Raw genomic sequence first — 15,181 nt, forward strand, 5'->3', positions numbered from 1 at the left:
TGGATGCTATGCTATGGAGAGATGGAAAACATCAATGAATCTCTTGACTCGCGACACAGACCGATCCCGACTTCTGCTCTTGGTGACTACTTATTTTTCCTGCGTCAGGAATTCTCCAACGGTTCTAAAGATTTTATCTGCAAGCGCCGGTCGTTCCAGATGGCACATATGTCCAGCATCTGGAAATGTGATCCATCGTACGCGGGGTATGTGGTTAAAAAATGGCACTGTAGTTATATCCTGCGAGGTATCAAACTCGCCGTTATACACAAGCGTCGGCGCGGCAATTTGATATAGGCGCGGAATGCAGGTCCAGTCCCGAAAGGACCCCGTGCAGTTGAAAGGTGATGGTCCTGCTCTGACGAAGAGTCAGCGAAAAATCATGAGTAATATCAAAATTTTAAAGAGCTGCATTATGAAAGGAGAGATATTTGAGATAGCGTAGAAGATTCAGGAATGATAAAGGAATGTACTGACATTGTCTCCCGAACAGTTTTGTCCTCACTCATATGCTTGAAGGCTGGCAGAAGCTCCTTGGGTGGAAAAGGCTCTGCCCGACAGAAGTACTTTCGGAAAAACACGTCCATTGCGCCTCTGAAGCGGACACTATCAAAAGTACCCTTCTGCTCCTCTTCATCAATCGCTAATTGCACATCAGACGGCAACTGCCTGCGAATGATGTGCATACCCTCTACAAAGGTTTGAGAGCTGGCTATGCCGCTAGCGAGGACCAGTCGCTGCAACCCCGGGGGCTGAGTGGTTGCGAAAGCAGCTGCCATTCTACCCCCCCAGCTATGGCCCAGAATGTGGTAGCCGGGCCCATCTCGAAGCCGAAGGGAATCGAGCAGGTTGTCCAACTCGGCTAGAAAAAGGCTTTCCTGCCAGAAGGTCTCATCTCCAGCAGTCTGGGGTAGACGGGTAGATGCGGCACAGCCGATTTGGTCATAGAACACCACGGGGATACCGAACTGTTGCCACAGGCGGCTAAAGGGAAGAAGATACTCATGGCCAGTGCCTGGACCTCCGTGAAGGACAACTAGCCGAGGCGACTTGCTCGATAAATCACCAATGATCTTGTAGTAAGTGTGGCATGTAGTGTCGATGTGCGGGATTTTGAACGGCACGGTGCCTTCTCTCTGGTCGGTTTCGGCCATGACGCTGCAGAACTACCGAAACAGATATCCGTCCTAAGCGGGGAAGCAAATTGCCGGTAAAGATATGTGCTAGAACGTCTGAGCCGCTGTAGATCCCGGTAAATCCTGGGGGGAACCTCTACTTAAAGTAAATTCCGGAGTGGTCGGTTTAATAATGATTTCAGCCCCCGAACAATTTTGGCGCACGATAAGCACACCCCCCCTTTCATTGGGTTAGAGTTCTATTTTTAGTTGTCTACTTCGTGGTTTTCCTACAACGGTGATCATTGGGATGAAGCTTTCTGTAGAGAGCCTCAGGCCACTAACGCTCACGTTTTGTCTTCGAGTCAATGCTTGTCCCCCAGTCTGACCCATAACCGCCGACTTTGACCTCGATTTGTAGACACGGTCTACAAGGGACCTATAATGGATCATCGCCTAGGAACATACACATAGTCGTAACCATCTCGTTCAATGCCAATCTTATTTAGGACCCAGTCATACAGGTTTCCTTTTAGACTCGAAGGTAGTCGTCGTCGGGGCTCGAGAACATCCACGGCAGAGGTAGTAGTCGAAAGAAGCAAATTAAAGAGCAGACGATGTAAGAAGAAATGTGTGAACCAAGATATCGTGAGATTTGAAGAATGGAGAAACTAGTCAACAACCGCGTGCTGCTCTACGCGGGGCCATGCTCCATTTATGACTGGAAGACCAGAGGAAGCTCAATTACAGCAGGGCATTGCAGGAGTCCAGCCATATTGGTATTCACATGCAGGTGAAAAATGAACAGTAAACCAACTGTGCCTACAAGTACATCATATACCGCATATGTTCATCGATGGTGTTCATGCGTGTCGGAAGAAAGATAGATACACCTGATAGTTGGATCGTCGCGAATGCCAAGACCAAAAAGCACCGCTCCACCCCAGACTTCAACCTCTCTCGCCTTCCCACTCCACCCACTCTGTCCTTCCCGATTCTTCTTCTCGAAACGCAGGCTGGAAAATAAAGAACAAGAAGCCGATACCCCTCCTTGACTCCATCGCACCCTTCCAGATCGTCACCTGCCAATTGTCCGCCCCCACTTGCGGCGCACAATCCACCCGCCGAGTTCGCCGAACCGACCAGAAAATCAAGACGCGAGCGCAGGACCGACATACACCCTCCAAAACACTAGAGGAAAACGACACAATGCCATATCTCCTCACCTCCCAGGCTTTCCTGGAGCAATCTGCGCTGTTGCTGGAAGCGTATCCCGAGACGGTACGCTCAACTCCAAACCCACCATCACCACACTCCCACTTCCACAACAACAATATTACTGTCCACCCTGAACAACTAAATCAGAAACACACCATTGAAACCAACCCAAATAATCTAACACTTCCTGCCTTGATCTAGACCCGCATCACCACAAAATACAGCTTCCCCACCGAAACACCAGGCCAACTGCACAAGCGGCGCAAATCGGAAAGAAAACCCAAAGACACCACCAGCACACCCTCTTCAACCACACAAACACCCGCAGAGAAAATACCACTGGCATGCCTTACCCTCAAAACCTTCAACCCAGGCACGGGGATCACGCTCAAGTACCGCACGAACAAAGGCGCGGAGGTGAGTCGGTTGATGACGGGGTTGGGGAAGCTGGCTGCCGGCGCGGATGTTGCTAGTCTAGGGGTATCAGGTGCTGGACCTACTGGTGGGGCGGGGGATATCGAGATGGGCGAGGCTCCGGCGGTTGATGAGGGTGTAGTTGCTTCTTCTCCTGCGCTGCAAGCGGCGGGGTCGCAAACTCAGACTACTGGAAAGGCGGCTGGGGGAGGGAAGGGGAAGAAGAAGGGTGGGAAAGGGAAGCGGTAATCGATCTAGAGCATCTACACAACCAGTACAGTGTACGACTTGCACCATGAATGAACACGCTTCGAAGGCAACCAGTATACAAGAACCAAGTGATTTTCAACATTGTAAGTTAGGTATACAGATCCGTGCATCCCATATCAAACATCGAGGATGATTGTCTCCGACAGACCGCCAAGGACGATACACCCTCGAGAGAAGGAAAAGAAAGAAAAAAACGCCATGCCCATGCGTAAAGTAAGCCTTCGAACCAGATTTCCCGTCAATCAATCAATAACGCAGACAAAAGAAAGACACAAAAGCATGATATCATATGAAAGATGCGGCGAGACAAGAGACCACCGAAAGGGTATAAAACAGGGAGGGGGAGTGGAGTGGTGGTGAGACTGCACTTAAAAGTCCTCGTTGAAGTTAAGGCCGTCGTTGCCACTGTCGGACTGCTCGCCGTCGGCGTTGGCAGCCTCCTTCTTCTGGGTGCTGGCCATGACACCGGCCTTCTGGTAGTCACCGACGCGCTTCTCGAAGAAGTTGGTCTTGCCAGCCAGGGAGATGGACTCCATGAAGTCAAAGGGGTTGGCCGAGTTGTAGTACTTCTTGTTGCCGAGGGCCACCAGGAGGCGATCCGCGACGAACTCGATGTACTGGCACATCAGCGCGGAGTTCATGCCGAGCAGGCCGCAGGGCAGGGCATCCGTCAGGAACTCCTGCTCAATGCCCACGGCCTCCACGATGATGTCCTCGACCATCTTCTTGCTGGGGCGGTTGTTCAAGTGAGAGAACAGCAGGCAGGCAAAGTCAGTGTGCAGACCCTCGTCACGAGAGATCAGCTCGTTGGAGAAGGTCAGACCGGGCATCAGGCCACGCTTCTTCAGCCAGAAGATAGAGGCAAAGGAACCGGAGAAGAAGATACCCTCGACGGCAGCGAAGGCGACCAGGCGCTGAGCGAAGGTCGACTCTCGGTCCTGGATCCAGTGCATGGCCCACTGGGCCTTCTTGGCAATGCAGGGAACTGGGACACGTTAGCTGCTATCTTGGAATTAGAAGAGAATGAACGCACTGGTATCAATGGCGTCAAACAGGTAGGTGCGCTGCTTGGGCTCCTTGATGTAGGTGTCAATCAGGAGCGAATAGGTCTCGGAGTGGATGTTCTCCATCATGATCTGGAAACCGTAGAAGCAGCGAGCCTCCGGGACCTGAACCTCTCCGCTGAAGCGCTCGACCAGGTTCTCGTTGACAATACCGTCGGAGGCGGCGAAGAACGCGAGAACGTGCGAGATGAAGTACCGCTCGTCATCGTTCAGGCGGTTGTGCCAATCATGCAGATCCTTGGACAGATCGATCTCCTCGGCGGTCCAGAAGGAAGCCTCGGCCTTCTTGTACATCTGCCAGATCTGTGTAGTGTGACGGTTAGTCAATTTGTTTGCATATGGATGGGGTCGCATCACGTCCACTGCACTTTACGCGCCGTGGACGCGTCGACGACGACACATACCTCGTGGTACTTGATGGGGAAGAGGACGAAGCGGTGGGCGTTCTCCTGGAGCAGAGGCTCGTCGGCCTCGGTGTTCTTGATACCCGGAGCCACCTTGGGGGCCTCGACGGCCTTCTCGACGGGCTTGACGAGCGACGCGTCGACATTGAGAGACGCGGGCGCGTTCTCCTTGCCCGTGAAGTCGAGCTTCTTGACGGGTGAGTCACTCATCTTGAGGTTCTCGAGGGAGGAAGCAGCCTGTCCAGCGAAGCGAGTTAGCATCAGTACGGATGGCGACGCGTCTGGCGTGAGAGGCAATGCCATGACATCAACGAACCTGCTTCGAGGGAGTGACTTGGGTGGCCATTGGGAGTGTGTTGTGGAATTGGATATGCACGGAATGAAGAGTGAGAACACAGACACGAGCACAAGACCAGGTATCAAGGGTATGGGGATGGGATGGGAAGAGGAAAGGGAGACCTGGGAGGAGGAAGAATCGATTTTAATAGGGCCAGTCGCGCCGGAGCCGAGTCGCGCTCCACGTGACCGCGCGCCGCTGAGTCATCCATTCATGCCACTGCCCGCCAGCAACATCCGATCCGTGTTGATCCATGTCTGGCGCCAGTCGTTGCGGAACTCCTGGAATCTGCCAGAGAATGCATCTTATCTGATCGTACGGTACATGTACCTGGGGGGAGTATCTGCTGGCGGGCTGTCTCTACATCAATCGTCCATGCCACCAGACATCGTTCAGAACGACACCTTTGCCAAACACGCGAACTGCGGATTCAGCTGTCGACGTAAGATGATCCACCAGTCGGGACGAATACGATCAGATAAGCCTGTTCTGCGACGCGACGACCAAAACAAGCCGGATATACGGATGTGATTGGCGTTGAGACCGCGTCTGTCCGTGCTCCGCCAGACTATGGATACAGCTCCTGGCGTGCCCGAATTAAATAGTCCCAGCTTCCCGTCCATTGGGACTGCCCTGGTATTTTGATCCCAGGCCCTTCTACTGTCCTGTCTGTTCCCGCAACCCCATTGCCTGTAACATAATTTGTACCACCCCGTATTTAAGCTCCGGTAGGAATGTCCCTAGGTACCCGGTAGGCAGGGCACACGCGTCGGTGGATCGGTTCAGCTGGACCGGAGCCTGGCCCTAACTGCTTTCCATTCCATAGCGCGTCCAGAATCCACCCGCAGCTCGATCGCCCCCACATAATTTGTTGTGTCCTTGCGTCCGAGCCACGTGCTTTCGCGTTCCTGGCGTGTTTCCGATCTCCTCCCAGGCGATGGAGGGATGGAATTGAAGGATCAAAGAAACCGCAAATATGTATGAGTTTGGTATTTACAAGACTCTAATTATCACAAAACGCCGGATTCTATACCCCACCCCCCACAAAGATGAAGGGACCGACACCCAGGGATCCCCCATATCTAGTCCATGCAGGAAATCAAATCAAATCTTCTCACGGAAGGAGTCCGGCAGCACGCGATCCTCGACGCGGCGCATCAGCTTGTTCGTTTGCTCCGCCAAGCTGAGGGTCAAGATCGTGTGGGGCAGGATACGCGCCAAGTGGGCGAAGAAGCCCTTGTAGATGGCCAGCACTCCCTCGGTCCGGATGGTCTTGAACAGGCAGTCGAACACGCCCTGGTACAGGTTTCCAGTCTGGTTATACATGCGCGCCATGATGGTGTCGGGAGGATGCATGAAGCAGCACACGACAAAGCCCGATGCCGTGCTACTGGCCAGGTGCAGCGCGGGACCCTCTTCCATGCCCAGGTGCCGCGTCAAGCGGCGCTTAGCGAAGAAGTATGTGGGAAGCTGGACGGCACTGCCGAAACTCGTGCGGATCATGGCAGCGCCGACGCCACGGTACACGCCCTTGACGCCTTCGGACCGGTAGATCTTGCTGAGCCCATCGTACGAGTTCTTGTAGTTGTGCTGGGTGCCCACCGGCAGGAAAGGCGAGTAGGATTGGAGGCGGGTCTTGACTAGGAAGAACGGCGATCCGGCAGCGGCACCGATGACACCCGACGCAGCCCCGGCAAAGACATTGGCACCGAGGGATTGCACTTTGGGGTCATTATAGATGGTGTTTGTGACGTTCGCGCGAATGGGCTCGTAAAAACCGAGACGGCAGCCGTTCAGCAGGACCTGATAGACATACTAGTCCCCCGAAGTGTCAGCACCAACGTCAGCTTCCTAAGCGCAAAGATACATACGGCCGATCCAATTCCCCGAAAGAGACCGCGCGGTCCTTCATTCTGCAGAATCACCTTGACGGCATGCAAGACGCCCCGGTACTGCTTTGGCGCATCCTTCTTGGCTTGTAATTCGCCCTGCAATTGTAACCTTCCCCCCCATTGTGAGTGCCAGAACCAATGAACCGAGGCTCGGGAGAACATACCGAATCTTGACGGTCTCGAAACTGTGGGTGACGGTGACTGCGCCGCAAGCTGCGATGCCACCAGCAATGAATGCTCTGTCAGACAACGGTCAGCACAGACTCCGCCGCTTCAATTCTGGGATTGCACCATACCCTAACGTGGTCGCCATCGTGCGCCAGACGGCCGGTCGGTGGGATGAGCGGGATAGAGGGAGGGAGAAGGAGGGGGAAAAGAGACAGGAACGTGTCTGTCTAATATAATGTACAAACGGGTGGAATTGATGGGGGAGGAACAATTGCCGTGGCGCAAAAAGTCGGAACCAGACCGGAGCTGCACCGAGGGCTGACTGTGACTGGGCGGTTGCCCGGATTTACATAATGCCGAGGCAAGCAGAAAAGGAAGGCGCGACTGGATCGGCTGAGCTGCATTATTTGGGAAGCTGCCATTGTTTGTTGTTCTTTTTCTCTCTCTTGCACCTCCCCGTCATGGCAGAAGGCCAGCAACCCCCCCAGCAGCCACAGCCGGCCTCGACTCCTCAACAGCCTCAGAAAGTGTGCGACATCATCCGCGGATTTCGTCCGGCCAAGGTAAGTTTGCTGTTGCTGCTGCTTCAATGGCTCCGTTTCTGACTCTCCCGGCGTGCCAGTCCTACAAAACCGCCAAGCAAGACTCCTCCCACTTCGTGACCTCTTTGGATTTCGACGACCAAGGCGACTACGTGGTTGCGGCCGGCGACGACGAAACCATCCAGATCTTCGATGTCAAGGAGGGCAAATCCACCAAGTCGGTTCCCAGCAAAAAGTACGGGGTTCATCTGGCGAGATTCACACACCACTCTCGCCAAGTCCTTCACGCGAGCACCAAAGTGGACCGTAGGTCTATGAAGCCCGAGCGCAAGAGTCCCCAAGCTGACTCCCTTCACAGATTCCCTCCGGTTGCTCGACCTGCACAACGAAGGCTACGTGCGTTACTTCTCGGGCCACACGGACAAGGTAACCTGTCTTGCGCTGTCTCCGGGCAGCGACTCGTTCATTTCCTGCTCCAAGGATGATACCGTCGCGCTGTGGGACCTAGGCTCTAGGAACCCCCAGGGCCGGCTGAAGCTTGCCACGCCCTACTTGGTTGCATTCGACCCCTCGGCCACTGTTATCGCCATCGCATCGCAGTCGACCTCATCCGTTCTCCTTTATGACTTTCGCAATTACGACAAACCTCCCTTCTCCACTTTTGATCTTGCGCCTTACGAGGAGACATACACACCGTCAACCCGTGGACGCGCTTGGACGCGCCTGGAGTTTTCCAATGATGGGAAGCATCTGATGATCGGCACCGACTACCACGGACATTTTGTATTGGACGCATTCGAAGGTACCATCAAGGCGTTCCTAGTAGGAAAGAATGGATCATCTGGACGAGCGGCCCCAGTCTCTACCACCGGGAAACCTCTTGGACAAGGCGACGTGTGTTTCAGCCCGGACGGACGGTATGTCTTCGGTGGTGCTGGCGACCAGCCCGACATGCTGGTGTGGGATTTGCAGCAGGACAAGGAGGCGAACCTCACCTTGCAGCCCATGGCCCGGCTATCACACCGAAGTCGGACGGCCATGGTTGAATACAACCCTCGCTATAACATGATCGCCAGTGCCGACAAAGACATTGTGTTCTGGCTTCCGGACGAAACACCGAAATCATCGGATAAGTAATTTCTTTATATCTTATGTGACCACCCGCGGAGGTACTGGTCTCGGTCTTCATAAGATCGAGTTTATTTACTTTCCCGAGCAGGATGTTTTATGGTTGCCGATGTTTATCTTTACCAACCAAGCTCCTTGCCGTCTCGCATATCCAGACGGATGGGCCTTCAAGACCGTCGTTACCCCCTCGGTTCTTCTCAATCGTGGCCTCGATCTGTTTGTCGATCGTACGATTGCTGGAAATTGTCGTCAAGCCGGTGACCCATCCATACATAAACACGCTATAATTGATATCGGACAAGCCCTTGGCAACCTCATCTGCCACTGGAGGCAATTGCCCTTTCCCGGAGGCGATTACCGATTGCGCTTCGGCAACCTTGATAGGGAGTTTCCACAAGACAGGGACGCGGTAGTCGGACAACTCCTGGAACTGGTGGATAAGGGTTTCGCGGACTGAATGGTCATAGGGAGGATCGCCCAGCACGATCTGAGCGCGTATCTTCTCCGTGTCCGTGCCAATGGTGTCTACGATCTCCCGCATCCGTGCTGCAGCTTCCTCGGTGCACATCAATTTCAGTGCACCCATTGCCGGCCAGAGTTCAGCGGGAAGCAGAGGCTGCTCCTTCTCGACCTCGAGTTGTCGGACGATGGCTTTGTGCATTCCAGGCTGTGGTTCCATATTCTTGACGTGGGAGAGGTCCGACACCATGGCAAGAAGCAGCGTGCAGTCGACATTCAACGTGTCCGTGAACTTCTTGAATGGTTGCGGGAGGAGATACGCCAGATCCTGCTGCGCAGCGGCGGCATCGGATATCCTCCCCTGGCACTCAACCCGGATATCATATTTGCGGATCTCGTCGAGCAGATCGTCAATTTCAGGAACATTTCCTTCTTCAACTTTCGGTAGTACCAGCCGTATCCGAGGATGTCTATACCTCACCCGCGTAGCATCAGCTGCCTTGCGTAGATCCCTCGCCAGCTTGATCAGCTCCAGGTCGTCTTCGTCGTCATCACTGCCATCCGGCTGTTTGTCACCGTCAAAATTCTGTAACACCGTCCTCCGCGGCGGCCTAGACCTAGACCCATCATCCTCCGACCCCGACCAGACATCCTCGTCATCTGAATCCCTCTCCCACCCCTTTTTGGCCATCTCAAACAGCAACCGGCTCTCCGAAATAGTCGACACCTTCACCCACTCCTCGCCATCATCTGCAACAATATCCACAAAGACACTCTTGCGCTTATCCTTGTTCGGCTGCTTCTCGCCTTTGAGATCCCCAGGCTTCTGCACCTCCCAGTAAAACCGTTTCCCGAGCGCAAGCAGACCCGTACACGAGCTTTTGGCTATACTCCACACAGCCTGGTGAAAAGGTAGATTCGACGAGCGCAGAGCGTGGAACAGTCTCATCTCCACCTCGGGATCAAGCTGTCCGTCACCCGCCCCATCTTGCGTCTGGTCGCCGCCAGACCGTTGAGAATCTAAAACCTGCGCCTCGAGCTTCGTGAGCATTTTCAGCTCGGAGATGACATTCGAGCGCAGCTGCCGCACCTCCACGAGCTGGGGATTGCGGAGCGTTCGTGCGAGCAGCGTCTGGAGCGTGTCGATCTCCGCGATTATGGTGCGGCATTGCTGGACAAGGTTTGCTGCTAGGACGGGGCTAGTTTCTGGTTGGGTCGCGTGGTCATCTGGTGTTGTCTGAGTGCTTGAGCTTGAGCGCGAGTGCGCGCTTGTCATGCTTGCGTCGGGAGTGCGGGGGTGGGATTGAAGGAGAGTGGGAATGTCCGAGGATCAGGACTGGATTGATGCAATGCGTATATATAATTCATGTGGGAGAGTCCAGGGCAGAGAAGGAGGAGATCGCTGGGAAGGAAAAGGAAAAAGTGGTGGTAGGTTGTTTTGTGGAGGCTCTGCGGGGAGGCGGAAGGACTATAACTCAGGGCCAAAGTCCAGCCTCGATCGGTTCTAGTTCCTTCTTCTGGGTGGATATCAAAGTTGGATTTACTTTTTGTCATACGAAAAACATGCCATTGCCGCGCAAGAAACCCGTGGTTATTCGCAGAGGAAGATTGTCCAAGCAAGGAACAGACACAAAACAGTAGTGTCCATTCAACACGAGAGCAAAAAAAAAAACAAAACAAACAAACGCCATGACATGCTGATAATCCTCGAATTTGATAGATACTGGGAATAAAGACCAGTGCTGTTTGAGACAACCGATTATATCTAGTCCTTGCCCGTGAGTCGTTCTCGCTCGCCAGAGCTGCGAGGGGATTCGTCGTCCTCGGACCATCGGTCTGCATCTTCGTCACCCACGGCAAAGATCGTTTCCTCATCGAGCGGCCGCGTGGCCGAGGAGACAGGCTTAGGGGGCACGGGCGATAGTCCGCGCCGGCGGCCAGCAGCTTCCGAACTACCCGGATACTCCGGAGGCGCCTCACCTTCAAGAGGATCTTCCTCATCCAAGCCGCTGCCGAACGAGCGAATCTCGAACCCGTCGTCATCTTGGGCGAGCTGCGGATCTTGGTCAGTATGGTTGGATTCACAGAAGGGGAAATGGGACAAACCTCTTCACTCATGGCAAAGCGACGGTTGTTGGCCGTGGGCCGCCACAGATAAGCGACAAAGGTGATGTCGAACAAGTAAACGATGTTGAGCCACCCGTCGAGCACGAACCATCGCGACTTCCAGTGATCCGGCACAAAGTTCTCATCGTTGCGGCCGGCGAAGGCGAACGAGTTCAAGAAAAAGAAGCCGAAGATGACAATTATGCTGCCGAGAATGCACCACCACAGCTTCTTGTACATCAATGCCTTGGTCTTTTGTCTTCGGTCGATGAGGTCCTTCATGGTGGCGTTCAGGGAGTTCAATGTCCACACGTAGAAAGCTGTCAAGGTTCCGGCAAGCGGAAGAACAATTAGGAGCACAAGAGGGCCAGCGCTATCCGGGGTGATAGAAAGACTGGTGATGGAGTAGACGACGGCGAAGACGAAGTGAGCGATGGCTAAAATCCGGACGTAGACCATCGTTCGACCCAGGGAAGGCTTGACCACGCCATAGCCCATGCAGACGATGAGAAGGAGGAAGAACGAGAAAGCATTACGACCTGCATTAAGCACCGCGACAATAATCATGAGTACCTTTGCGACGACATTTATCCCATGAATGTTCTGGTAATTGTAAAATCCCCATGTCATGAGTTGCTCGACAATCAAGAACACCAGGATGGCAGTGATGTAGTTTTGCACCGGCACTGTCCACCATCAGTATGTTTGCAAATCAACAACGGGAAGAACCAAGCTTACAGATGTCATGGCGGTTTTGAACGTAAAGGAATGCCCAGAACCTAAATTCCGGTGTGAGTATGAGTCCATAACAAGCTCGAGGGAAACACTGACAGCCCAATAACGGTATAGACAATTGTCAAGGCTCCATAGAATGGGAGCTTAGCGATTTGTGCCGCCGGGAGCTCTCCATATGAGTTTCGGAAGGTGACCACCGCGGTATACTCATCCCCGGAGAATGCGAAAGTGCTCACGCAGTAAAATCCGGTCTGCCGCACGGGGTATTTGACGGCGTCGGGATTATTCAGGTTGATGGCCTGGGAGATGATTGAATTTTGCGAGACTTCGGTCGCGTTGTTGGAGAGAAGAAAAGAGCCGATTTCCTCTGTGGTGCACAGTCCTGCATCGACGTTCGACGCATCGCAAAGGGTCTCGCGCACCTTGATGTCCATCAGTCAGTCGCCATCCGGGCCGGGAACCATGGGAGCAGGACATACATCAGGCTCGTCGGTGCGGTACGCTCCAATCAGTTGTTCATCGTTCCATTCGAACATGACCAAGCTAGCCTTGGCATTCTCCCTGTCTGAGCTGGAGAACTTCACCAGTATAAAGGGGTCGACGTTTCCTCCCCAAGCCTTGCGGCTGTACATTCCCGAGCATCGTTGGCGGTGCGATTCATCTGATTTCTGCAAGACCGTGAGTATTCAAGACCGGGGGGGAAGGACCAGGGCGTGAGAACGTACTAGCTCGAGTTCATTGGCAAGCACCGAGCTAGCCAGCAAGGCCGTCAGACCCAACGTGCGGAGCCAGCCTTTCATCGCGACCGTGAAGCAGAAGCCAAGAATTCGGCTTCAAGGTTCGGGAAGAAACAAGGACCTCTCAAGACGAAAGAATACGAATGAAGAACAGAGAGAAGTGAGCAACAGCGAAGGTGTCCGGATCCAGCATGAGCGACTTAGCCCCATCTTGCTTAGCTAAGCCTTTTTTTTTCTACTCGAGTTGAACTGGTTGAACTTCCTCACCACCGTCACAGCACACACCCTGGCTGAAAAGGATTTCTCAGAATCATGCCGGGCAAAGACCTCATGCATCCCTGTGTGGACTGCAAGGATGCCGAGTCCCTGTTCACGGTGCGCAAGCGGCAACTTTGCAGGTATATATGTCCCCATTCCACACCCCACTGGCAGTGACTAACAGGCTCGTGGCAGAGACTGCTTTATTCACTTCGTCGGAAGTAAAGTCAATCGGCACATGTCGAAGTACCCCAGGCCTCAGAACCTAGAGGATCCCTGCCCCCAGCTGCTCCTCCCGCTGTCCTTTGGTGTCTCTTCTTCCTCACTGTTGCGACAGCTGGACGCAGATATCCAACGTCAATTGAACAAGCCGAGACCGCGAAAATCCTACGATCTGCACATCCTGGTTGTCGACCCATTGTCCGCTGCCTACGATCAGAGCTATGAGGCGGTTCAGAAGGCCTTCCCAATGCACACTTACAGCCGGGTGCCTTTTCACAGCGTTTTCGATTATGTCCCAGAAATGCAAGACTTGATGTGGGAATACGCGGGACCACAATTCGCAGACGATCCGTCACGGCCAGACCAAGATCGTCTGGCTGCTTTTCGTGCGGCTATCACCACGGCCACGTCTCAGGCCGACGTCGACTCCGTGCTGTTGACTAGGCTTGTCGTTGGCTTTGCGCAGAAAGCCGGCTGCGAGGCTGTCCTTTGGGGCGACTCGGACAGTCGTCTTGCTGCAAAGACGCTTGCCGAGGTTGCGAAAGGACGTGGAGCCGCGTTGACCTGGCGCGCCTCGGATGGGATGTCGCCTTGGGGGTTGCGATTCGAGTACCCGCTACGCGACTGGTCCAAGGTCGAGCTGCAGCAATACAAACAAGCTTGCCCGGAGCTCGCAGACATTGTCGTTCCTGACAACCCGCCATCGGACAATGTATTGACGAAGAACCTGTCCATTGACGAGCTGATGATGCGGTATGTCCTGACGCAGGGCGAAAAGTACCCTGGTGTCATGGCCAATGTGTCCAGAACCGCCAATAAATTGCAAGCATCTTCATCTGATGATACTCCCTCGTGCGGTCTCTGTGGGAACATCATCGGAAATGTCAAGGGCAACAGCGGCCTGACGGCCTCGAGCCAATCGGGCGAAAGACAGGATACTCAGTTCTGCTACGGGTGCATGCGGTCCCGTCCGGATTCTATTTCCTAATTAAACAGCTATGGCTTGCGGTAAACTGGGACGAAACATGACAAAAATCGCCGTGATCGTTCAAAATGATGTCCATATCCAAAGGGCCTTCAATCACGCTCCACCCCTCTCCAAATCCTCCTCGGGTCGACTGGCCCCGCCAAACCACTTGCCGATTCCTCGGTGCGTTCGAGGCTTCTGTGCCGGCTGCGGCCCCTGAAGAGGCTGGGCGCTGGCAATGTTGTCCGTCCGTGGATCGCCTGAAGGCCCTGGCTCTTCATATGCTGGTGGACGGTCTCCCACAACACCGCTTTCTTGTTTGTCCCATTCGTCTGGGAGACTGTAATCGATTGCCTGTGGCTGCTCCTGCGGTCGAGTTTCCTTCGCCTGTTTTTTCAGCAGCTTCGCACCTTTTTCGCGCAGGTGTTTCTCGAGGATGACGGCGTTCCTTGTGTTGCACTTGTACACGGCATCTGCAATGTCACCCACGAAAGGGATCAGCCCAATGAAGAAGTCGATGACCACGTTCATCAACATCATCATCCGCAGGTGCGAGGGAAGTCCGCCGTCGATCTCTTGACAGTTCCGCACAACCATCATGGCGAGGGCTGCGTCACCTGCATCGCCGATACTACAGCGGTGGTGTGGTTAGCTTTGGGCATTGGCGAGCGTAGTGCACAAACTTACAATGGAACGATGCCAATCACGCTGCCCCAGCCGAACTGAACTCCGCACAGATTGAACAAGGAATAGTCCAGCCGGTATGCTCTGCGTTTGACTTGGGTCAGGATTTTCGCATCCTTCTCCGACAAGCCCGGCGGATGGGCCTTGCGCCGCTTGCGCGTCTTCTTGCCGAATGCTCGACCGAGACGGGAGGCGGGGACTTCTTCGAAGTAGGGATCCTACCGGGTTCGGTTATCTCACTGCTGTGTAATTTAAATGAAAAGTGTACTCACCTCTGTTCCGAAGTGGTTCCGAGCAGACTCAGCCAACACCCTCTTCCCAACCAACGACATCATTGCGCCCGACATCTTCGTTTTCGTCAGGAGCGGTGTTCAGAGGTGCGACAGGGCGGATAAATAGACGGGTGTAGACGGCGGCTTCCTTCAAAACTTCCCAGACAAAGCAGGGAGAGTACTGCTACC

At 54.1% G+C, this 15,181-nt stretch overlaps 9 protein-coding genes across 9 annotated transcripts; 3 read left to right on the plus strand and 6 right to left on the minus strand.

Moving 5' to 3' along the window:
• Positions 1-413: 413 nt before the first annotated feature.
• Positions 414-1,154, minus strand: PFLUO_LOCUS4954 (uncharacterized protein; the record flags this gene model as incomplete). The annotated part of the gene is made up of 1 exon (XM_073782356.1): positions 414-1,154. One exon carries the CDS (start codon positions 1,152-1,154, stop codon positions 414-416), a length of 741 nt encoding a protein of 246 aa, XP_073639019.1.
• Positions 1,155-2,324: 1,170 nt separating this feature from the next.
• PFLUO_LOCUS4955 (uncharacterized protein) lies at positions 2,325-2,996 on the plus strand (the record flags this gene model as incomplete). The annotated part of the gene is made up of 2 exons (XM_073782357.1): positions 2,325-2,396; positions 2,535-2,996. 2 exons carry the CDS (start codon positions 2,325-2,327, stop codon positions 2,994-2,996), a joined length of 534 nt encoding a protein of 177 aa, XP_073639020.1.
• Positions 2,997-3,385: 389 nt separating this feature from the next.
• PFLUO_LOCUS4956 (small subunit) lies at positions 3,386-4,831 on the minus strand (the record flags this gene model as incomplete). The annotated part of the gene is made up of 4 exons (XM_073782358.1): positions 3,386-4,002; positions 4,051-4,384; positions 4,486-4,722; positions 4,802-4,831. The coding sequence occupies 4 exons, from the start codon at positions 4,829-4,831 to the stop codon at positions 3,386-3,388; spliced, it is 1,218 nt and encodes a 405-aa protein (XP_073639021.1).
• A 1,095-nt stretch (positions 4,832-5,926) lies between these two features.
• On the minus strand, positions 5,927-7,027 carry PFLUO_LOCUS4957 (Mitochondrial oxaloacetate carrier protein; the record flags this gene model as incomplete). The annotated part of the gene is made up of 4 exons (XM_073782359.1): positions 5,927-6,637; positions 6,694-6,823; positions 6,879-6,953; positions 7,011-7,027. The coding sequence occupies 4 exons, from the start codon at positions 7,025-7,027 to the stop codon at positions 5,927-5,929; spliced, it is 933 nt and encodes a 310-aa protein (XP_073639022.1).
• Positions 7,028-7,343: 316 nt separating this feature from the next.
• On the plus strand, positions 7,344-8,561 carry PFLUO_LOCUS4958 (uncharacterized protein; the record flags this gene model as incomplete). Its single annotated transcript, XM_073782360.1, has 3 exons — positions 7,344-7,445; positions 7,505-7,730; positions 7,783-8,561. The coding sequence occupies 3 exons, from the start codon at positions 7,344-7,346 to the stop codon at positions 8,559-8,561; spliced, it is 1,107 nt and encodes a 368-aa protein (XP_073639023.1).
• Positions 8,562-8,649: 88 nt separating this feature from the next.
• On the minus strand, positions 8,650-10,287 carry PFLUO_LOCUS4959 (uncharacterized protein; the record flags this gene model as incomplete). Its single annotated transcript, XM_073782361.1, has 1 exon — positions 8,650-10,287. The coding sequence occupies one exon, from the start codon at positions 10,285-10,287 to the stop codon at positions 8,650-8,652; it is 1,638 nt and encodes a 545-aa protein (XP_073639024.1).
• A 489-nt stretch (positions 10,288-10,776) lies between these two features.
• On the minus strand, positions 10,777-12,652 carry PFLUO_LOCUS4960 (Membrane protein ptm1; the record flags this gene model as incomplete). The annotated part of the gene is made up of 6 exons (XM_073782362.1): positions 10,777-11,064; positions 11,118-11,803; positions 11,856-11,896; positions 11,949-12,274; positions 12,332-12,520; positions 12,578-12,652. 6 exons carry the CDS (start codon positions 12,650-12,652, stop codon positions 10,777-10,779), a joined length of 1,605 nt encoding a protein of 534 aa, XP_073639025.1.
• A 249-nt stretch (positions 12,653-12,901) lies between these two features.
• Positions 12,902-14,057, plus strand: PFLUO_LOCUS4961 (Cytoplasmic tRNA 2-thiolation protein 2; the record flags this gene model as incomplete). Its single annotated transcript, XM_073782363.1, has 2 exons — positions 12,902-12,987; positions 13,043-14,057. 2 exons carry the CDS (start codon positions 12,902-12,904, stop codon positions 14,055-14,057), a joined length of 1,101 nt encoding a protein of 366 aa, XP_073639026.1.
• Positions 14,058-14,150: 93 nt separating this feature from the next.
• Positions 14,151-15,067, minus strand: PFLUO_LOCUS4962 (uncharacterized protein; the record flags this gene model as incomplete). The annotated part of the gene is made up of 3 exons (XM_073782364.1): positions 14,151-14,667; positions 14,724-14,938; positions 14,993-15,067. The coding sequence occupies 3 exons, from the start codon at positions 15,065-15,067 to the stop codon at positions 14,151-14,153; spliced, it is 807 nt and encodes a 268-aa protein (XP_073639027.1).
• Between the last annotated feature and the right edge of the window lie 114 nt (positions 15,068-15,181).

This window comes from Penicillium psychrofluorescens, assembly GCF_964197705.1.
Source record: "Penicillium psychrofluorescens genome assembly, chromosome: 3".
Lineage (NCBI taxonomy): Eukaryota > Fungi > Ascomycota > Eurotiomycetes > Eurotiales > Aspergillaceae > Penicillium > Penicillium psychrofluorescens.